The sequence below is a fragment of the Pituophis catenifer genome, unplaced genomic scaffold (assembly GCF_029215685.1).
Source record: "Pituophis catenifer annectens isolate HBS135680 unplaced genomic scaffold, rPitCat1.0.hap2 SCAF_8, whole genome shotgun sequence".
In the NCBI taxonomy this organism is placed as follows: Eukaryota; Metazoa; Chordata; class Lepidosauria; order Squamata; family Colubridae; genus Pituophis; species Pituophis catenifer.
The window spans coordinates 10,695,684-10,720,372 of NW_027256888.1; the positions used below are offsets into that span (position 1 = coordinate 10,695,684).

Consider the following 24,689-nt stretch of genomic DNA (forward strand, 5'->3'; position numbering starts at 1 on the left):
TAAGTTTTGATAATTTACTGCATTAGCAATTTTTGTAGTATTAGTCATGGTTTTTAATCCTCTTCTCAAACCAATAATTGACCATGATAGAATGAATAAATCATTGTGCAGAAATGCCAAAATATGTGTCTTAGAGAGCTCAGGGAAATGGAACTCTTTTTAAAAAAAAATAATATGCATATCTTTGTAATTTTATAGACATTAAATCAAAATAGTGCAAGGAATTCTCCTTCCTGCATTACAGAAATTGGATTACTTAGCTGGCCACAGGAATCACATCTAACTTTCATACCAGGGTTACTATAAAACTTATCTATCAATAGTAAGGATCTCTTGTCAGTGATAATAATTCTTTCTTTCATAGATTCTCTCTGGAATCTACACGAAATGGAATTTTAAAGCTTGGGTGTATTTCTCTATCAAGTGATATAAAACATTTGCTTGATCTTTAATGGAACTATCTTTCCTAAATCCGGCTTGTTCCCTTGATAAAACATTGCTTTTGTCTAGATGAGGAGTCTGGCAGTATAGTTGCATCTTAAAAATGGAGATTACTGCCAGTAATTTTAACAAGCATTGTCGAACTACTGTGTCAAATGTAGTTTCCTTCATAAATTTTGTTCCATTTCATGCTATACTGAGGAAGTAAGTTTTAGTAATTGTTGTTTTTAAGTGGTTTGAGAATCCCAATTCAATAAATCTTGTTTGGTAGATGATCGTCGTCTTTTGCTTCCTTCTTTTGTAGGATTTTGTCTTTGCATTTGTCCTTTGTGTTTCTTTTTTCTGTCCCATTCTTATGGCATGAACTAATTGCTTCCAGCAGTTGTTCTTTGGCAACACTTAAAACCTGAGAGAAGAACAGAGATATGTTCCCTTAGGTATGCTACTTATAAAGGTTAAAAGAGGAGAAGAATATTGAAAATATCTCTTCAGGACCATACCAATGAAAACATACACGTATTGCCACATTTAACCAACTCTGCTGCTGAAACATCTATACCGGGATGGCGAACCTATGGCACGGGTGCCACAGGTGGCACGTGGAGCCATATCGGTGGGCACACGAGCTCAGCTCCGGCACCCATGCGTGCGCCGGCTAGCTGATTTTCGGGCCTTCTGGGCCCACCAGAAGTCAGGAAACACACTGTTTCCGGCCTCCGGAGGGCCTCTGTGGGGGTGGGGAAAGCCGTTTTCACCCTCCGCAGGCTCCTAGAAAGGCTCTGGAGCATGGATCAAGCGAAAAAACGGGCCTAGAATTATGGATGTGGGCACGCGTGCATGTGACCCCACCGCGCTCCCCCGCTTTTGGCACGCGACGGGAAAAAGGTTAGCCATCATAGTTATAGAGTCTATAACTATGATGGCTAACCTTTTTGCCGTCGCGTGCCAAAAGCGGGGGGAATGCGGGGGGTGGTCTCTCGCATGTGCCTACACCCATAATTCAATGCACCCTACCCTGCCGTGCATGTCTGTGTGACCCCCCACGCTCCCCCTGCTTTTGGCATGTGATGACACGGTGGGCCAGGTAGGCCTGTTTTTCATCCTCTCCAGGCTCCAGAGGCTTTCTAGGAGCCTGGGGAGGGCAAAAACGGCCTCCCCCCTCCTGAGGCCCTCTGGAGGCTGGAAATGGCCCATTTCCCGATTTCCGGTGGGCCCGGAAGGCCCAAAAATCAGCTGGCTGGCGTGCACATGCACGCTGGAGCTGAGCTAGGGCAATGTTCGCGTGCTCACAGATATGGCTCTGCGTGCCACCTGTGGCACGCGTGCCACAGGTTCACCATCACAGCTCTATAAAGATTTTAATGAGGGTGAAGTTTCGTTATCTGAGCTTGTGGGTTGGTTTCCGAACGTTTCATTACCAGGCTAGATAACAGCTGAGTTTAGGGGATGTCGGTGTCGGTGTTCTTCTGTTTATAAGGGCTTCAGGGTGTGTCAAGCGAGGGTCATCAGTGAGAGTCTTGTGATAGGAAGGTTACATCAAATCAGGGTCATTGGGAGGTGAACTGCTGTTGGGGGGTGTTAAGGATATTCTTGGCTTATAACAGATGTTGTGGGTTATTGAGCAGAGTACCCTTTGAGTAAACGCATGAAAAGCGACTGGAAGTGGTTGTGAACCATCACAGTCAACATACAAACACACTGAGTTGTTGTAGTCTTTTACTTTTAGAAAAAAGTTAAAGCAAAGTCCAAAAACAATCCAAGTCATACACAGATAAGGTGATAGTTAAAATATCAATTCAGAGATATTCCAAGTACAAAGTCTTCTTACCAGTTGTTGTTATTACACAATAAAACAGTTCTTGAGTTTCAAACAGGAACAAGTTCAATATCAAACATTCAATAAATAGTAGAAAGCAACATATAGCTATGATCGAACAGTGATCATGCAGAGAGATCAGGTAGAGAGTTACAGCAAATAAGCAGGTAAAATGGTGTAGTGTCCACACAAGCCATGATCCTGACTTCCCTTAAGTACATTGGCTGCAGAGCTTAGGCAATCAGTATACAGGATGATGCAATACAGTCTTAAAGCAATATAATACCTTTTTGACTTCAAACATACATTGTTGGTTTATATATTGCCTGACCAACTAGTTAGACAAATAACCATTTCCTAACAGGGGGCGTGTTGCGAGGGTTGGTTGAGGGTCGAAGCTTGTGAGTTCATCGAAGTCTGGCACTCCACAGGCAATTCCATCAACAGACACATTGACCTACAACCAACCTACGAACCCCTCAGAATTCAAATCAATCGCACAGCCAATCAGAGACAGCACCAACCCTCAACTAACCCTTGCAACACCCCTTCCCCCAACAGCAGTTCACCTCCCAATGACCCTGAATTGATGTACCGTATTTTTCAGAATATAAAACGCATGGGACTATGAGACACACCTACCTTTTTTGGTGAGGAAAAGAAGAAAAAGAAATCTGCCTCTGCCTCTTAGCAATTTTGCCTCCTTGCAGCAAACAGCCTGCTTTACTTTCATTTTCGTTTTCAGCATAGCTTGATTAGCACAAGGAAGAAAAAAAAATCTGCTCCAGCAATTTACCTCTTTGCAGCAAGCAGCAGAGCCCTGCGCAAAACAGCTGAGAGCAAATCAGCTGAGAGTCGGGAGGCCCATCCAATCAACCTGTGCTAATTAGGCTGTGCTGAAGCTGAAAGGAGCTGGTTTTTTTTTCTTGCTGTTTGCTGCAAGGAGGTAACTGCTGGGAAGCAGAGGCCAAAGGGTGGGGGCCAGTGGGTGGACGGAGCTACATTCGGTGTATAAGACGCACCTAAATTTTCACCCCCTTTTAGGGGGAGAAAAAGGTGCGTCTTATACTCTGAAAAATATGGTAACCTTCCTCTCACAAGACTCTCACTGATGACTCACACTTGACCCATCACAAAGCCCTCACTTGATACACCAACACCTGAAGCCCTTATAAACAGAAGAACGCTGACGCTGACATCCCCTAAACTCTGAAGATGTTACCTAGCTTGGTAATGAAATGTTTGGAAACAAACCCACAAGCTCGGAGAACAAACCTTCATCTCATTCTACACCCGAACTACAGATATTCACCACTATTGCAAAGATTTTAATTTTATTTGAGGGCAGGTTAGGATTTCATGACTATCAAGACAACTCTGGGCCGATATCAACTTACATTTGGATGTAAACATTTATTTGATACCTGCTGGACTCTAGCTGGCACATGCAGTTAATATCAAGTACAAAAAAAGCTCTGCACAAAACTATCAAAACAGTTAAATATGAATATCCATTATCTAATTCATAAATAAATCAATTAAATTCATCAGTAAATGAAACAGGCAGAAGAAGATTCCATTTCTATAGTCTGTTCATGAGAGGTGGGTTTCAGCAGGTTCTGACCAGTTCTGAAGAACCGGTAGTAGAAATTTTGAGTAGTTCGGAGAACCGGTAGTAAAAATTCTGACTGGCTCCACCCGCATCTATTCTCTGCCTCCCAAGTCCCAGCTGATCGGGAGGAAATGGGGATTTTGCAGTATCCTTCCCCTGAATTGGGGAGGGAATGGAGATTTTACAGTATCCTTCCCCTGGAGTGGGGTGGGAATGGAGATTTTATAGTATCCTTCCCCTGCCACGCCCACCAAGCCACACCCACCAAGCCACGCCCACAAAACCGGTAGTAAATTTAAAATCATCCCATTTCAGTTTTCTTGGGATATAAATTGGAACAAAGAGAAGCTGTGCCAGACTTTCAAAATTCTTTTATTCTTTCTTTTGAGAGTTATTGTTTTGTTTTTCTTATTTATTGTTACAGTGGATTTGTTTCTCAAAGGCCATTTTTAAAATGGATTTCCTTTGCCATCAGTTGAGATCAGATTATTTTGAGGAGATATTTCACTAACGAGAGAGATACGTGACTACTTTTCATCGGGATGATTTTTTTTCTTTTTTTTTTCCCCCAGGAGCTGTCGGGCATCACGGTGACAATTTAGCAGAGAAGATTCTCTCCATACTTCCCAAGTTACCAGGTCATACCAATGATGTGATGGTCAATATGATGGAGCTCACAAGCCTGCACACTAATGAGACAAGTTGCAATATTATAGCTCCCGGCTGCTTGGCACAACCAACGTAAGACTATATCTGTTGGAAATGCGGAGTGGGGTTGGGAATGGAGGAGAGAGGATGGTTGTGAGGATATAGTAATCGGAAGTTAACCTTGATTCACAATTCTTTTATTGCAATAATAATAATAATAATAATAATAATAATAATAATAATAATAATAATAATAATAATAATAATTGCAGCTTCCTGCAATAACACCAGCGGAACTGCAAAAAACTACGCTACTCAGAACATCATATATTTTAAGAAGGTACTTGATTGATACCTAGGACACAGGCAGCAACTCGTATCAACCATTAGCACCAGTCAATGGTATTTGTGACACTTTTTGAAATGTCCAGTTGACTGAGTTTCATTTTTAATAAAAGAGAATAATAATAATAACTTTAATGTCATTGTACGTGTATACACAGTATACCCATACAACGAAATTCACTTAACACACCCAAAAAGCCTTGGTGGCGCAGCAGATTAAAGTGCTGTTAAGTAACACCAGCTGCCTGCAATTACTGCAAGTTCGAATCTCACCAGGCTCAAGGTTAGGAATGAAACAGGAAGAAACAGATGAGCAACATGAAACAAACAGATGAGCAACATGCCCTAAAGTTGGCTATGATTGACAGGGAAACTTTTACCTTTAGCAAAATTGACAATATATATAGTTAGGCTTTTACTACTATTTGCAGATTACACCTGGGATAGAGAGCTACTCACCTCCACACTTTGCTTGTTCTTTTTATCCATTCATTCTATTTTGCTGACAATACAGTATTGGACTACATAACATACATAGGGACGCGGTGGCTCAGTGGCTAAGACTCTGAGCTTGTCGATCGAAAGGTCGGCGGTTCAGTGGTTCGAATCCCTAGCGCCGCGTAACAGGGTGAGCTCCTGTTACTTGTCCCAGCTTCTGCCAATCTAGCAGTTCGAAAGCATGTAAAAAATGCAAGTAGAAAAATAGGGACCACCTTTGGTGGGAAGGTAACAGCGTTCCGTGCGTCTTTGGCGTTGAGTCATGCCGGCCACATGACCACGGAGACGTCTTCAGACAGCGCTGGCTCTTCGGCTTTGAAACGGAGATGAGCACCACCCCCTAGAGTCGGGAATGACTAGCACATATGTGCGAGGGGAACCTTTATCTTTACATAACATACAGTAGTGGCCAAAATTGTGGCAATCTTTTGTGAAAAGTGTATTTTCTAAAACTAGCTAATACCACTTTTTCTTGGAGTAGTACCATAAAATTATATATCAATGGAAAGATAATTTAATCAAGAATATAATGCAATAACTTGTATAAAGGATTTGCTATTAGAATAGTAGTTACAGTATAAAGAAGAAAAGTGAAACACATAGAAAAAAGAAGATATACAAAAATGATCACCATAGAAAAAATGAGATATAAAAAAATGATCCCCATGTCAGTTAATACTTAGTTGGGTAACCTTTAGCATGAATGACGGCCTTACAATGTCTTCCCATGGAGTGAACCAAGTCTTTGAGTTCTGCAGCTGTTCTAACGTGAAACCAAGATTGAATGATGGCTTCTATTAACTGGGTTTTATTGCTGGGTCGCTTCTGACTAACAAGTTTCTTTAGTCGGCTCCATAGATTTTCAATTGGGTTAAGGTCTGGGCCATTCCAGCAGTGGAATAGGATTATCTTGAAACTCCCAAAAACAAAAAAAGTGGTGTTATTAGCCATCAAACCTCAAAGATACACTTTTTCCCAAAAGGTTTCCACAATTTTGGCCATTATTGTAGCACCTCCCATGCCTTTTAACTCTTCTCTCTCCTGTATATGAGGAACAAAGGATCCCAAAGCACAGAATGTAAACAGGCCCAGTGCTGCTCCCAGATGGAGAGTGAATTGTGTGTTCATTGGGGAATGCTGCCATCTACCGAGAACATCATCACCCTGCAAATAAAGAAAACTAGTATATCCTAATACAGACGTACGGACGACCGCAAGCAATTGTGGCCAAAATTTCTGTTGTTAGATGAATTTTGCGACCTTTCTTGGCTCAGTTGTTCAGTGAATCACTGCAGTTAATAAATTAGTAACCCGGTTGTTAAGTGAATCTTTGCTTCCCAGTTGATGTTGCTTGTTCAGAAGGTCGCGAAAGCGGATACCATGACACAGCAGTGGTCATAAATACAAACCGGCTGCCAAACTTCTGAATCTTGATCACGTGACCATAGGGATGTTGGAAAGGTCGTAAGAATAGAAACAGAACAGAACAGAATTCTTTATTGGCCAAGTGTGATTGGACACACAAGGAATGTGTCTTTGGTGCATACGCTCTCAGTGTACATAAAAGAAAAGATACGTTCGTCAAGAATCATAAGGTACAACACTTGATAGAATAGAATAGAATAGAATAGAATAGAATAGAATAGAATAGAATAGAATAGAATAGAATAGAATAGAATAGAATAGAATTCTTTATTGGCCAAGTGTGATTGGACACACAAGGAATTTGTCCTGGTCCATACGCTCTCGGTGTACATAAAAGAAAAGATACATTCGTCAAGAATCATAAGGTACAACACTTAATGATAGTCGAATTAGAATAGAATAGAATAGAATAGAATAGAATAGAATAGAATAGAATTCTTTATTGGCCAAGTGTGATTGGACACACAAGGAATTTGTCCTGGTCCATACGCTCTCGGTGTACATAAAAGAAAAGATACGTTCGTCAAGAATCATAAGGTACAACACTTAATGATAGTCGAATAGAATAGAATAGAATAGAATAGAATAGAATAGAATAGAATAGAATAGAATAGAATAGAATTCAATTCTTTATTGGCCAAGTGTGATGGAACACACAAGGAATTTGTCTTTGGTGTATATGTTCTCAGTGTACATAAGGAGAAACACCCGCCAGGGTGTTGGCTGTGCGATGTTCCGTTTGCCCACAATTGGTCTCACCGAGCCCCTGCTACTCCCACCACCAACACTGTGCCTTATTGTCCTACCCGCATCTACCCCAGTCTCGCCACCATCACCATCATCTGTGCCCGATATCAGCGTCAGCGGCGTGGCCCTTTATGTTTTTCTGGCCGGCACTATTCCTGACGTTTCCTCCATGTTCGGTGATGTGTTGAGGCGTGCTTGACGCTCGTCCTATTCTATTCTATTCTATTCTATTCTATTCTATTCTATTCTATTCTATTCTATTCTATTCTATTCTATTCTATTCTATTCCATTCCATTCCATTCCATTCCATTCCATTCCATTCCATTCCATGACTATCATTAAGTGTTGTACCTTATGATTCTTGACGAATGTATCTTTTCTTTTATGTACACCGAGAGCATATGCACCAAGACAAATTCCTTGTGTGTCCAATCACACTTGGCCAATGAAGAATTCTATTCTATTCTATTCTATTCTATTCTATTCTATTCTATTCTATTCTATTCTATTTCTATTTCTATTTCTATTTCTATTATATTATATTCTATGACTGTCATTAAGTGTTGTACCTTATGATTCTTGATGAATGTATCTTTTCTTTTATGTACACTGAGAGCGTATGGACCAAGACAAATTCCTTGTGTGTCTAGTCACACTTGGCCAATAAAAAATTCTGTCCTGAAGCGAGGAAATTTTGGAAAATAATACAAAAATGGATCCAAGAAGTAATAGAGGAGGATATTAATCTCCTACCAGAAATTTATCTCCTGGGAGTACTAAAACGAGCATATGGGAAGAAGAAATACTTAATTATCCACATTGTTACAGCTGCTAGACTGTCTTATGCAAAACATTGGAAGGAGAAAAGTTGTCCAACTGAGGAACAGATAGTTAATAAAATATTGGAATGCGCAGAAATGTGCAGATTAACACATGTGCTAAATGAGAAGACGGATTCAGAGTTTTACACGGTATGGGATCTGTGGTATAGGTGGTTGGAAAATAAATGCAAAAGTTAACTACTAAGGGGGACAACGCTTAACTGTTAATTTAACCTATATATTATTCTTAAATTATAATTCATAATGTAATAATTCCACAAATATCTTATGTCTTAATTGTAAATTATTGATATAATCTATTAGATACCACTTTTATAAGCATATAGCATGATTACACGTTGCCAAACCGAAAAGGTTGAATTGTAATACATTGTTTATTTAGTAAAATTCTTTAAAAAAAAAAAACAACTATTCTATTCTATTCTATTCTATTCTATTCTATTCTATTCTATTCTATGACTATCATTAAGTGTTGTACCTTATGATTCTTGACGAATGTATCTTTTCATTTATGTACACTGAGAGCGTATGCACCAAGACAGATTCCTTGTGTGTCCAATTACACTTGGCCAATAAAGAATTCTATTCTTTAGGTTTATAGCAATTGAACTGCTTACAGTAAATGGCCAAATTCTTCTGATTGGAATTTATGCTCCTAACCAACAACAGGATCATTTTTATAAAACTTTACACACTAAAATACTGCAATGGGATTATAGATCTATTTTAATTATGGGAGATTGGAATGGAGTAATTGATTCCAAATTAGATAAAAAGAGTTTGGCGAAATCAAGGATTAGACTACCACAGACTTTTTTCGATATGAAAGAAGATTTGGAAGTAAAAGATATCTGGAGAATACATAACCCAAAAGAATTGGATTATACCTTTTTTTCTGACAGACATAGATCCTTCTCTAGGATTGATTTTATTTTGTTATCAGATGATCTACTTGTTAAGACAAAAAGAACAAAGATTTTCCCAAGAACTTTGACCGACCATAGCCCAGTATGGATAGAAATTGAGATGGCTAAGATTGAGAGACGATTATGGAGATTAAATGAAAACTTGTTCAGATATGAAAAAAATATAACAGAATTTAAAAAGCAGCTGAAAGAATTTTTTGAAATAAACTTGAATAAGGGTACCCCAATTGAAATTGTAAATTGATGCGAGTAAAGCTTATATGAGAGGGGTACTCATTCATATGAATTCTAAACATAAACTGAATCGACAAAAGAAAAGATCTGAACTGGAAGCAGAAATAAAGAATAAAGAACAGCTACTTATTAAAAACCCAACAGATGAAAGAATACGTGGTGCTATAAAACTGTTGAAAGATCAATTCCAAATGTTAATGGCGGAACAAGTTGCAACAAATTTACAATATGGGAAGCACAACACATTTTGTAACACTAATAAACCGGGCAGATGGTTGGCCTATACATTAAGGAAGAAGCAGAGCATATGGACTATTGATAGTATCGATACTGGAGGGAAAGAAATTTTTCAACAAAAATTAATTAAAGAAGCTTTTGTAGATTACTATACCAAATTATATGCCAAAGATGATATGCAGAATGGATTTATAGAAAAATATCTAGATAATAAAAGAGTCACAAAAATTACTAATCAACAAAAGGAAAGAATGAATTATCCTATAACAGAGGAGGAGATAATAGTAGCAATTAAACAATTAAAAACAGCTAAAGCTCCTGGAACGGATGGTTTGACTGCAGTGTATTATAAAACTTTGCAAGCAGAAATGGTGGAACAACTCAGAGACTTATTTTGTAACATTCAACAAGGGGGTAAAATACCCCCATCATGGACAACAGCTTATATTTCTTTGATACCAAAAAAGCAAGTAGGTCCTAAAAAACCAGAGAACTATAGACCAATATCTCTTCTGAATAATGATTATAAAATTTATGCAAAAGTACTAGCCAACAGGTTGATGCCAGTAAACCAAGAGGTGATTCATGATGATCAAGCGGGATTTATTGAGGGCAGATACATGAAGGACAATGTAAGGCAAGTAATAGATTTATTGGAATATCTTGAGAGGAATAAACAGATACCTGCAGTGCTGGTCTTTTTGGATGCGGAAAAGGCCTTTGATAGAGTGGACTGGAATTTTCTATTAAAGACTTTAAAAAAGATGGACTTTGGGAACCAATTTATACAGGCGGTTTCAGCAATTTACCAAGAGCAAAAGGCACAGATTATTATTAATGGAAGTCTGACAACAGATTTTAAAATTGAAAAAGGAACAAGACAAGGATGTCCGTTATCCCCATTGCTATTTATTCTAACATTAGAAGTCTTGTTGAATACAATACGGGACTCTAATATCTTGAAAGGCATAGTGATAAGGCAAGAGGATTACATTTGCAGATGATCTGGTTGTTACCCTAACACAGCCGATGGAATCAATAATCCAGATGAAAGACATTATACAAGATTATGGTAGAGTATCAGGTTTTAGATTGAACCAGAAAAAAACTAAGATGATAGTTAAAAATATGACACACAAGATCGCAAACACAAACTTGAAAGGAGGGCAGGTTTTGAGATTGTACCAAAGGTTAAATATCTTGGAGTTCAGGTTGCAGAATCAAATATGAAACTGTTTCAAAATAATTATGAGGTGTTATGGCGAGATGTGCAGAAAGATATGGAGACTTGGAAAAAACTGCAGCTATCTCTACTTGGAAGAATAGCAGCAGTTAAGATGAATATTTTGCCAAGATTTCTTTTTTTGTTTCAAATGATTCCGGTGCTTAAAAGCGATAAACAATTGAAAGAGTAGCAAAGTGGAGTGAATAAGTTTGTCTGGAATGAGAAAAAACCGAGAGTGAAATTGAAAATTATGCAAGATGTTCCAGAACGGGGAAGTCTTAAACTTCCAAACCTACAGTTATATTATGAAGCAGCAGCTCTATCTCAAACAAGTGATTGGTTTGGAAAGAAAAAGACTGGAATACTGAATATAGAAAGTTTTGATCTTGAATTTGGATGGCATGCTTACTTATTTTATGAAAATAAAGTGGATAAAGTATTTAAAAGCCACATACTTAGAGACTCCTTGATGAGAGTTTGGAAGAAGCACCAACTCAAATGGGATTATAAAATACCGCTATGGCTGGATCTTGGTCATATTATTTGGAATACAAATATAATGTCACTCGGGGGGTTTTTATACAAAGAGGTTCTTTTTACAGATGCGGGCAGATGGCAGTTGAAGACATTAGAGACACTGTTGGACGAAGGGATTAATTTAACTTGGTTACAATATAATCAACTTCAACTGAGATGGAAAGAGGACCAAAAAACTGGTATTATGTTGCATGAGGAAGAATTGGTTAGACATATAAAAGAGAAAGATCCAATGCATATTAAAAGGCTTTACAATGTTTTGTTAGAAAGGGATTCAGAAACTGAATTGGTTAAAGACTGTATGATTAAGTGGGCACAAAATTTTGAAGAACCAGTGGTGTTGGAAACATGGGAAAAAATTTGGGTTCAGAATGTTAAATTCACACAGTCACAGAATTTGAGGGAAAATTTCTATAAAATGTTTTATAGATGGCATTTAGATCCTAAGAAATTGTCATGCATGTACCCTAATGTTCAGCCAAAATGTTGGAGATGTGATTGTTTAGATGCTACATATTATCATATCTGGTGGACTTGTAAGGAAGTTAAGGCTTTTTGGATAAAAATTTGGTGGGTTATGCAGAATGTTTTGAAGAAAAAAATTCAATTTTCTCCACAATTGTTTTTATTGGGTATAGTTAAGGATTTTACATTGGGTGAAACAAAGTTGATATTGCATATGATAACAGCAGCGAGATTATTGATAGGTAAATATTGGAAAAATGAAGCTTTGCCCACTATCGAGGAATGGACTTTGAAGATGGCCAGTTTTGCAGAGATGGCGAAGATTTCAGCATATTTAAAAGATTGTTCACAAGAGACTTATGAATGGGAATGGAAAAAGTGGATAGATTATGTGCAGAACAAATACCAAACCAGGAAGTATCAAATAGCTTTTAATTGAAAATGTTATGTTAAGATAGAAATATTTTAACCTAGTGAAGTTGAAAAATTATATGGAGGATGGAGGGGCTCAAGTTTTATATAAAGGGGTTTTTTTTCTGATGTGAGTATATTCTGTGGAAGTCCGGGGGGAGGGGAGGGTTAGGGAGGGTTAGGGAGGATGAGGCTGGGGAGTTTGGGGTGGGTTGAGGGGGGGGAAAATGGGGTGAAAATGTAACTGTAAAACTTTTGCAATTAAAAAAAAAAAAGAATTCTATTCTATTCTATTCTATTCTATTCTATTCTATTCTATTCTATTCTATTCTATTCTATTCTATTCTATTCTATTCTATTCTATTCTATTCTAAATGTGCAGTTTCCTTCTCTGGCATTTATTTAAAGAACATTCTCTAGAGATACAAATCACAGTGCATTAGTATAACTTAAAGAAGCTGGGTTTTGCTTCAGGAATCCATTTTTACCTTCCACTCAATAAAATAATACTGCTTCCCAACACACACACACACACATACACACACACACACACACACACACACACACACACACACACAAAAGCTTACAAGCTATTGTTAGTATTGGAGTCTGGAAGAACTCCAGGAATGTTATAATATATAGCCTTGGGATATAACCCAGATGTTTTCAGTTGAAAACCCACTGTCTGCAAACACCGAAATCCCTGGAAGCCCATGTCTTAGCCATTTTATTCCTTTATATTACAAAAAGAAAAAGGGTTACCCTAGAGAAGAAATTGAGACCATTGGTTACCGTATTTTTCGGACTATAAGACGCACCGGAGTATAAGATGCACCAAGATTTCGAAGAGGAAAACAAGTAAAAAAATAGTTTTAGCTTCCATGCATCCGGTTTTTGCCCTCCCCGGCCCCCGGGAGCACTCTGCAGGCCTCCCAAAACCTCTGCGTGTCCTGTTTTTGAAAAAAATGGGCCCGTTTTTGGCCTCCCGAACCCCCAACGTGTTGTGTTTTTGCCCTCCCCAGCCTCCAGGCGCACTCTGCAGGCTTCTCAACCCTCTGTGCATCCCCTTTTTGCGAAAAACAGGCCCATTTTCACAAAAAATGAGCCCGTTTTTGGCCTCCCAAACCCCCCATGTGTCATGTTTTTGCCCTCCCCAGTCCCCAGGAGCACTCTGCAGGCCTCCCAAACCCTCTGCACATCCTGTTTTGTGAAAAAACAGGCATGTTTTTGGCAAAAACAGGATGTACAGGGCGGGGTTTCGGGAGGCCAAATATGGCTTTATTTGGTATATAAACACACCAACATTTCCATAGTCTTTTAGGGGGAAATAAAGTGCGTCTTATACTCTGAAAAGTACGGTATTTTAAGATCAACTGATGCAACTCCCTTCTGTTTTTCAGTAAGCATCTCTCCACATTTTTCTTACAACTATCAATAAATCGTTGATTACTATAGCATTGATTTTAGAGAGAAATCAGTAAGTGATCATGTATCTTTTCTTTCGGCAAATGATCTTTTTAAACTATGAAGGAGAGTTACAGCTATTAATCATTGAAATTGTTGTGGCTCCGTTGCCTGAGTCTGGGCTATCGACAGATGCAGACTCTGAGAGTGAGGGAGAGGAGTTGGCAAGGCCTCTTTCTCCAGGACCCTCCTCTCTGGCAATGCCTCTGGAGGACACCGAAGGCCAAACGATAGGCTCAGAGCCAAGCACGCCCCCGCAGACACAGGTGGACAGCAACGAAGAAGATAAGTGCTGGCTGGACCCTCGGCAGAGGCACAGGGAGAAGCGTGCGCAGCAGAGGGGAAGGCGTGCCAGAGATTAGCTGAATCACTGGACCACACCCCACAGGGTATAAATGTGGATGCGGTGGCCGGTTCAGTTTGTGACGAGCAAAAACTGGAAATAATCCATGATCTCTGCATTACTGGACTTTGCCTGCTTTATTGGACTGCATTTGGATTAATCCTTGTATTGTTGAAACTCTGCCTGTTTTATCGGAATGCTTGCAGTCTAATCTTTGTTTTGTGTGAGTAAAGTCTGAATTGGCAGCTAGCCACTGAGTTGCTGCCAGCTTTATCTTCAAAGAGTTTTGTCGTGTGGCTTATTAACTCCGGGCCATCTGTGGGGGTGTGTGTGTGGTACGGGGACAGAACAGAAATCTCTACTAAAGCAAAAATTTAGTTTGTTCTACCAATTAATGGGCAAGATTGTGCAATCTGTATTCTCTTCTGAAAAATAATATTTTTTGCTTGTTTACAAGCTCTTTCTTTTTAAAAGATTAGCTTTATCTCTTAAGGAAAACTCTATCCTTGCCAAAATTGATGAGGGCAACTGATCTTTCTTGTTTAAGATCAATGTTCTTTCGCCCATAAAATATCTTAGGTAATATCATTTCAAATATGTTTCATAACGCAGCAAGCATTTTCAAATCTTGCTTAGAATTTCTGATCTTTTCAATTCAGTGTCACAGTGTCATAGGTTGTACTAGGGATTCGAACCGCCGAACTGCCAACCTTTCTGATCGACAAACTCAGTGTCTTAGCCACTGAGGATGCTGCAAAGGTCATAACTCTGAAAAACGATCATAAGTCACATTTTTCAGTGCCGTTCTAACTTTGAAAGGTCGCTAAACGAACTGTTGTTAAGTCAAAAACTACCTGTATTGTGTTGTTTTTATTTTTGTAAGCTTGTTTTACAATTTATAAAAAAATTGCAACATCTATAAATAGTTTTAATGTTGAAAAATGTTTATAACATTTCTTGAAAATCTCTTTGTTTGGAAAAAATGATTTTATGTATTTCTAATTGAAGAACTTGCCAACCAGTAAAAAACTTCTACAGTATATAGAATTAAAGTTGCATATCCCAAAAAATAATTTGCCACTCAGATCTAATTATATGGCCAGTAAAATATTTAAAATTGGAAGAATTTATACTGTGCTCCATATATATCTCAGATTAACTGTTGCATTAGTCAAACTCATATATATATATATATATATATATATATATATATATATATATATATATATATATATATCAAACTATTCTAAAAATATGACTTCCAGGTTTATTTGTAACGAAAGAAGCAGACATTCTGCGAACTCCAGAACTAAAATAATTTAAAAAATTGATTCTACTAAGCTTTCGTCAGCCATCTGCTGACATCGTCTGAGTATTAAACTACCATTACAAGATCTCTAACTTTATATGCCATTAATTAATTTGGTCATTGCTTGGTAATAGGCCCTTCCAGCCATCTCCTACTTGTAATTAGCTCTGTTGTTTTTGCTGTCATCATGCTGGTTGATGGAGGCTTAATTCTTTTCATGTACATATATATATATGCAAGTCTTGGCGTATTCGGGTCTTTTCCCATGTAAGATTGAGAGTATCTTGGCGACGTTTCGACGAGGACCCACTCATCATCTTCAGGCTGGTGTTTTCGGCTTCGTGCTTGTGCGAGCAAAGCGTGATCGGAGATGCCATCTCTCTAAATACTGGTGGGGAGGTGGGGAGTGCTGGCTTTGTTGTTGTAAGTGGGTTGGTTGGCTGTGTTGTTACATCTTGATTAGTAGATGGAGTTGATGTTTGCAGATTAGTCGGCTGTTTCGTAACATCCTGTGTGGGCGAGGTCCTAGCTGTGTGCCCATTAGCCTTTTGTGTTGTAACGACCTGGGTACGTTGTGTGGTAGCATCCTGAGCTCTAGTGTTATGACATCCTGAGTCCTGTGCTGCAACATCCTGGGTAATTGTCTGTGTTTTAACATCCTGATTATATATATATCTGTGATTTGTAACTGAAAGTACCAACATTTGCTTACATTGTTTAATCCAAGGTAATTTTGTCAGCCTTCTACTGATCCTAACGATAAAGTTTCTTATTATTTTTAACCCAGATACGGGTAGGCCTCTCCTTATGTCCACAACTCGCAGCTGAAAGTTTGTTACTAATCAAGCTGGACCTTAAACAAGTTGCACCCAATCTTACGACCTTTTTTGCTGTGGTCAACATACGGTCATAAGTGAAGGACTACCTTATTGGAGGCAAGTAGACTAGTAAAAGCTGTTTACAAACGAATACCTCTGGGAAATAATTTGCCCAGCTCAGCAAAATAAAAAGCTTCTACGAATCTCTCAGGGAGAAAGACTGAAAACATTTCTCTGGTTTTGTGCTGTAATTCTTAGTTTTTGGCATTTGAACCAAACCGTAATCACTAGTCTTCTGCGTGAGCCAAAATATACAGCTGAAGTTGACTCTCTTATCAAAGTTGCTTGAGGGTTTAGAATAAAATAGGGGAATAAGCTTAAATTACTTTTTTAAAAAAAACTTTAGTGTTTCTTTAATGTTGACTCTTTTTTTTAAAAAAAAATATGGATTGGCATGTTTTGTTTTGTAAGCTTGTGGGAATTTAAACACCATTAATCACAAGATGATAATGTGTTGCCAGTGGGAAGTTGGGAATTGTTTGCTCTATTGAGCGGCAGTTTTCAGAGCTTGTGAAAACAATACCGTCAAATATTTTTGCTCTTTTGTCTTTTTCACAACGTCATGGTCCCAAGTCTTTAATACTTCCATACCTTTTGTTTTGTAGTGATGGCTAAACTTTTCAAGACCGAGTGCGCACACGCCCGAACCCCAAAATGCACCCCCACATGTGCCCCACCCCCGCACGTGCCCTGCCCCTGCGCATGCGTGTGTCCCCACACACACACTGCCCGTTCATGCATATGCACGCAGCCCCCTGCATGGCCCCGGCTTTCGCATGTGCACGTGGTGCCCTGCATGGCCCCGGCCCACGCATGTGAGTGCACCCCTGCCTCACGCCCCCCACCCCCCACCCTGCGTATGTAGGGCAGAGAACCAAAGACCAGCTGGCCAGCGGGAGGCGCGCACACATGTGTGGTGGAGCTCAATTGGGGCAAGGGCTCGCGTGCCCACAGAGAGGGTGCTGTGTGCCACTCTGGCACGTGTGCCATAGGCTCGCCATCACGGGCCTATGACTTTCTTGAGATTCTGGGTGGTAACCCAATACGTGTGGGCTGAATGCAGAACCATACCTATTCTCCCAAAGATGCTTTTTCAAGAGGCAAGTGGACTTTCCGGTTTTTCTTTGAAGACGTTTCCGCTTGTCATCCAAGAAGCTTCTTCAGCTAAAAGAACACAAATGACCAGCTGTCTGCAAGGAGTATAAACCCTTCCATTCCCCGCCATCCAGTCAGAGCTGAAGAAGCTTCTTGGATGAGAAGCGAAACTTCTTCTAAGAAAAACCAGAAAGTCCAGTTGCCTCTTGGGGGTAGGGGTAGGGGGTGGGGGGAAGCACCTCTGTGTCTGGTCACCTGGTGAGCAAAATTTCCAACTGTGGTCATTAAATCTTTACTGGAAAACCATCCAGAATCCTGTGATCTTCTGTTGTAACTATAAAGCTATAGCATGCATTGGGAATGGTTACATCCAGAGGTGGGTTTCCACAGGTTCTGACCGGTTCTGGAGAACCAGTAGCGGAAATTTTGAGTAGTTTGGAGAACTGGTAAATACCACCTCTGACTGGCCCCGCCCCCATCTATTCTCTGCCGCCTGAGTCCCAGCTGATGGGGCGGAAATGGGGATTTTGCAGTAACCTTCCCCTGGAGTGGGGAGGGAATGGAGATTTTACAGTATCCTTCCCCTGTCACGCCAACTAAGCCACGCCCACAGAACCGGTAGTAAAAAAATTTGGATCCCACCACTGGTTACATCAACTAGAAAGGGGGAAAAGAAAGGGAGATGGGCATTTTCAGAGACCCAACAGCCTGTCAAATTCAACAAGCCACAGAGAACACCGGAGTGCCTCTGGTAGTCCTCAACGTACGGCCACAATTGAGCCCCAAATTTATGCTGTTCAATGAGAAATAGGTAAAGTGAATTTTGCTCCATTTTATGACTTTTCTTGCCATATTTGTTAAGTGAATCACTACAGTTGTTAAATTAGTAACTGTTTTTTTTTTTAAGTGAATCTGGTTTCCCCTTCGACTTGGCTTGTCAGAAGGTCACAAAGGGCAGATCCCATGAACCAGGGATACTGCAACTGTCATAAATCGGAGTCGTCAAGCATCTGAATGTAAATCACATGACCATGGGCAGAGGTGGGCTTCCTATAATTTAAGAACCAGTTCGCCTGTTCTGTCCCTGTACCACACACGCACCCCCATGGATGGCCCGGAGTTAATAAGCCACACAACAAAATTCTTTGACGATAAAGATGGCAGCAACCCAGTGGCTAGCTACCAATTCAGACTTTACTCACACAAAACAAAGATTAGACTGCAAGCATTCCGATAAAGCAGGCAGAGTGTCCTCTGGAGGCATTGCCAGAGAGGAGGGTCCTGGAGAGGGAGGCCTTGCCAACTCCTCTCCCTCACTCTCACTCCCTCACTCTCCGTTGCCTGAGCTCAGGCTCAGGCAACGGAGCCACAACATGGCCTAGTGCTGAACTGAAAATGGGAGCGCCTTCCGCGCTTTCGCGTGGCTTCAAACACTGCAATTTCATGCGTGCGGCTTCCAGCACAGCTTCTCAGCCAGCCACGGTGAGTAGAGCTGGCAAGGCGTGGAAATCAGCTGGGCTGTGTGGGCAGGGCGAGCGAGCCAGAGAGTGAGATATATAGGACGGGATAGCGCCGGGGTGGGGTAGGCTTAGCCTGTGGTCAGAACTACTGGTTCGCCTGAACCAGTCCGAACCGCTACAGCCCACCTCTGATCATGAGGATGCTGCAACGGTCACAAGTGTGAAAAATGGTCATACGTCACTTTTTCCAGTGCCATTGTAAGTTTAGACAGTCACTAAGAGAACTGTTGTAAGTCAAGGACTACCTCTACTATAAAGAGTGAGAAACTAATTCTAAGCAAAGAAAAAAAAATCCAATCCAAAATATCTATCATCTGTCTGTCTGTCTGTCTGTCTGTCTGTCTGTCTGTCTGTCTGTCTACCTATCTACCCTGTTTCCCCGAAAATAAGACATCCCCTGATAATAAGCCCAATCGGGCTTTTGAGCGCATGCGCTAAAATAAGCCTCCCCTCCGAAAATAAGCCCTCCCCGAAAATATTTAAACGCAGAGCTGGAAATCAGGTAAGATGGCAAGAGGAGCCCCTACTTGCTCCACGCGCCCCAAAATAATAAGACCTCCCCGAAAATAAGGCCAAGCGTTTATTTCAGGGTTCAAAAAAAAATATAAGATAGGGTCTTATTTTCGGGAAAACACGGTATCAAGCTGTGAAGTGAAGATTTTGTGCAACACTGTTTTGACACGTTATTAATAAATGCTTAGAACAGGATAGGCTGATGCCATCCAGCTGTTTTAAACTATAATTCCTATCCCTGTAAATTGTTCTGAGACTCTGGACGGTGGCATCATCATCATCGTCCTTATTGTCCCTTGCTTTGGTTGGCAAAACATCTGGGCAGCAGCAGGTTGTCTAACAGCTATTTAGTTTTCTCATCAGATATACTGTATCTTAAGCAAGGGCCTCTGGATTGCCTTGTCACAGAACAAGCTGATGTCCTCCAGATGTGTTAGGTCTAAGGCTCCTCAAACTCTCAACAAGTATGATCATGGGGAGGTGCCTCCTGATGGAAGCCAGACTTCCTACGGTCAAATAGCTTGCAAGTTTGATGCACTGTCACAAATAAAGATGACAAAGACTGATGGCCCAATGCTCCTTGGAGTATTTTGTGTAAGATGAATGTGAATTTAACAACATCAAGGGTGTTCTGTATGTTTTAAGAGGGCTTTCTACTTTTATTTCCACATACCATTTCAAGCTAACTATATCGTCTTAAATTATTTTCTCTCGCAGAAACATCTCTTAAAATTTCACTGTGTAAACCAAGGGTCCCTGGTCCATCGGTGGACTGGCATTGATCCACGGCATGTGAGAAACGGGGCCACGCAAACAAGCGAAGCCCCATCTGCGGGATGCAGGAAGCATACAAAATCATGCCCCCTCTGATCCGTAGAAAAACCTGTCTCCATGGAACCGGTCCCCGGTGCCCAAAAAGTTGGGGGCTGCTGCAGGGGTGAAATGTAAAATTTGTTACTACCGGTTCTGTGGGCATAGCTTGGTGGTGGGGATAAGGGTAATGGGTGGGTGTGGCCAACATTTTTTTTTAAAAAAAAGACTTTTCAAAGCATTTTTTCTAATGCTTTGAAAAGCCTCTGCCGATCAGGCAACTCAGCTGGAATTGTCAGAGAGGCTTTTTAAAAAATGCCTCTCTGCCGATCAGGCAACTCAGCTGGGATCGTCAGAGACGCTTTTAAAAAAATGCATTGAAAAGCCTCTCTGACGATCAGGCAACTCAGCTGGGATCATCAGAGACTTTTCAAAGCATTTTTTTTACCACCTCTTCGGCCAAGAGGTTGCAGAAAAAAATGCTTTGAAAAGCCTCTGACAATCCCAGCTGAGCCGCGCGATCATCAGAGGCTTTTTTTAAAACTTTTAAAAGCATTTTTTCGTCGGAAAAGGTTGTAAAAAAAATGCTTTTAAAAGTAAAAAAAAAAGCCTCTGATGATCGTGCGGCTCAGCTGGGCATGGTGGGGGGGAGGTTGCAGGGATTTTTGCTACCGGTTCTCCGAACCACCCACCACCATCGCTACCGGATCAGGCAATCCGGTCCGAACCAGTAGCATTTCACCCCTGGGCTGCTGGTGTAAACCATAATTGCTTTTTGGGAAAGGTGGTTTCAATTGATTTAGCAAATGTGTCACTTAGCAACAAAAATTGTGGGCTCAATAGTGGTGGTAAGTCGAGGACTATCTGTAGGTGACGTCCGAGCAAGCCTTTTGGCATATTCTGGTTTAATATTGTCTTTTAGCCAATTTTTTTTAATCTGAACGTCTTTTCCTAACCTGACATTGTCAGTTTAACTTTAGATATTTGAATATCAAGTCTCGTCTGCTGGTAACAGGCTGCAGTAAAGTAATTTACAAATTTAAGTGACAATCTTCACCCAAATACCTGACAAATATTGCCCACTTGGATGCTTTATGGCCTTCCCAGTCTAACCAACAGCCTGATGTTTTCAAGGACTCAAGTAGTAACTAGTCTTAATCCTTTGCATCCCAGACAATATTGATCCAGTGGTGCCAGCAACTGATACGATATATATTAAGTTATGAAAAGAACTGTGGCCCTTTTAGAGTCAACTAGACACAAGAACAGTTTTTTCCCAAACGCCATCAACTCTGCTAAACAAATAATTCCCTCCACACTGTCAAACTATTTTCTAAGTCTGCACTTTTGACTTTGATCAAATCTTTTGAATTTGAATATTTTGAAGACATAAATGGGAGGAGGGAGAGTTGGCTCTTTAATGCATTTTTCTTTAATAAAGAATTATTGTTAATAAGTTTATGCAACATATATACTTGTTTTTTCCTAATGATTTTATGCAATAAAAACGTTACCCGCATTTCCAGAGTACAGTTCCAGAGAAATACAAAGCAACCATTTGCTTTGATTGGTGAAATTAAAAGCGTGTATTTGTCACTTTCGATGCTTGATGTGAGCCAGTTTCATTCCTTGCTTTGCTAGATTAATTAAGAATCAAATCTCTTCCTAAGTGGAAAGGCCTGTTCACTATTTGTTTCTTGGCTGCCATGCAGCATGACAGAATATTGGAAACATATATGCAGAGACAGGGCTGCATTTTGGTATTTTATTATCACGATCCCTTTCTTATCTATTACTTTGACTAAGACATGCAGATCTGTAAATATGACAAGCCTAGGCCAGAAATCACATATGTACTACTTCTTTTTGGAAAGTTCATTTCACAGGGATCTAAACGTATTTCCCTAGAACGATTTTGTTTTACATTTAATTAAACGGTAATCAGTGTTCAGCACATAACTCCATTTTTTACTAAAACAGCTTCCATTTGTTATAAGTTTCCAACTGGAGTTTGCTGTTAGTTTCCAGTTAGTTGGCATTTAGTGCAAATCAGGATAAATTCTATTTAAGATGCTACTTAGAACTTTTGTTGGCTGGGGGGACGGGGGACGGACATAATGTGAAATAAAGCACAAGACCAAAAATTGATGTAACACGTTGTAATCTTCAGAAAACATCCTTAAAATCTTTGGGAACTATTCACTATCATTGTTGTGGTCCGCCAGCAGCCTGCGGAGCTGGCAGCGGAGTCGGACAGCGATGAGGCTGAGGAAGAATATGGGCCAGTCCTGGAGGCTGGGGAAGGCCCGGATGAGGGCTTTGCGTCAGAGGCAGAGATGGGGCCAGGGCCATCGGGGAGTGAGGTGCGGACTCTGGAGCCTCCAGAGACTGATAGGAGTGAGGCAGAGGAACAAGAGGAGCCTGCCAGAAGGCAAGAGCAGCTCAAGCAAAGAGGACAATTTGGGAGTAGGGCCAAGAGATGATTGGCCCCTCCCATAAGGCTTAAAACAGACCAGCAACGGCATTTGGGCTTTGCTGGAAAACAATGTTGGTAGCTTCAACTTCTTCATCTACGTCTTGAATTTATTTTTGTATCTGTGACTTTTGAATGTTTGCCAAGAAAGGCCTTTGGCAGTTTGCCTAATTGGATCAAGGTTTGCGATAGGACTGAGGAATTTGTGTTGGGAGGAATTTGCTTTAATTTAGTTGAATGACGCTGCGAATGAAGTAATTCTCAGCTGTTCGAAGAAAGTTTGTTTTTTCACGGACTGATTTTCCTACTACTTAGTTGGGCCTGGGTCACAACAATCATTTGGTAAAATGTTCCTGAGCTGAATCCCCTTTACTTCATTAATGACCTCAGAACTTGGCAAATATTCTGAAAAATAATCTTTCTGTGCTTTCAGAATTTTACTTTGAAAACTTTCCCCCAGTCTGATGTTCTCCAGAATTCTTCTATAGCCAGAGTTAATTTGCTTCAGTAAAGTCAATTAGAAGACAGATGCACAACCTTTGGATATTCTAAAGGAGGGGTGTCAAATCAAGGCCTGGGGGCTGGATTGGTCCACGAGGTGCTTAGATCTGGCCCATGGGCTGCCCTGAAAACCGCCAAGGACCGGCCTGTGGTACTTCTACCAGCGGGTGGCCCTCCCGAGCTCTGATTTCACTGGCAGAGGGTTGTAGGAGGACGGCGCGCCTGGCGCAGCTGAAAACTCAGCTCAGGAGCCAGTTGCTGGCAGAGTGCTCAGGCCACCACAGGCGCCCCCGACATGAGTGACGTTCAGCTGGCCATGCCCACCCTGGCTACCCCCTCCCCGAGGTCAAACACGACCCTGATGCGGCCCTCAGTGAAATCGAGTTTGACACCCCTGATCTGAAGTAATGATCGGATCACCTCTCCTAGTGCAAGTGGAGTTTTCTGAGACATTAAGAGTTAAAATTCAAGTGATATGTTCCATCAAGACTGTTTCTTGTCTGTTTTGTAGAACGCGCCCTTGGAATGCGCTGTTTGTGAGGGCTGAATTGGCAAGATGGAAAGCATGTCTGCATATAAAGATGCATACATTCGGTTGCTACAAAATAGCTGGGATTTTGTGCCCAGGAATGGACAAAGCATTTATTTCAATGGTAAAAATAGCTAATTAAAATTAAATTGAAACCTCTAAAGCAGGGCTCCTCAAACTATGGCCCGGGGCCCGGATACGGCCTGCTGAAGCCAATAATCCGGCCCACGCAAGACCATGAGGCTGCCCTGCCCACATCGTCCTGCCTACCCATTGGCCCCCACCCGCCTTCTAGAGACCAGGGAGGCCAAAAACAGGACATGCGGAGGCCTCTGGAGGCCAAAAATGGGCCCGTTTTTTGCCTCCCCAGCCTCCAGAGAAAGTGAGAGTGGGAGACACATACACACACGCACAAACAGAAGTCCCTCATACACACCCCAAGGCAGCCTCATCGCTTCACTATCCTGCTTTCTACCCTCAGGAGCATAACAGATTAAAATTTAATTTGTGTGTATTGTTTGGACTGCTAAATTGGCCACGCCCACCCAGCCACATGACTACCTAGCCACGCCCACCCAGCTGGTCTGCCCCCCCGAACAGTCTGAGGGACCGTGAATTGGCCCCCTGTTTAAAAAGTTTGAGGACCCCCGCTCTAAAGCTTGACCACAGAACTCACAAATTAACACAGAAGAATTGCTGCAAATAGCTAGTTAATTCAAAACTGTCTTACTGAATTTCGCAAGATTTATTCCCCATTTCTGTCTTCAGAATTGCTATTTTAACAAGTTATCTGAAGCACATAAAAATCACCGTAGCTGATTTATTAAGAGTTACTGTAAAACAA

The 24,689-nt window shown here is 40.8% G+C and overlaps 1 protein-coding gene across 1 annotated transcript in view; it reads left to right on the plus strand.

The window, feature by feature from the left end:
* Positions 1–24,689, plus strand: part of SCFD2 (sec1 family domain containing 2) — a 181,892-nt gene that overhangs the window by 3,586 nt on the left and 153,617 nt on the right. The window contains exon 2 of the mRNA XM_070948848.1: positions 4,442–4,610. Coding sequence (XP_070804949.1) covers positions 4,442–4,610 — 169 coding nt within the window. The remainder of the gene's footprint in view (positions 1–4,441; positions 4,611–24,689) is intronic.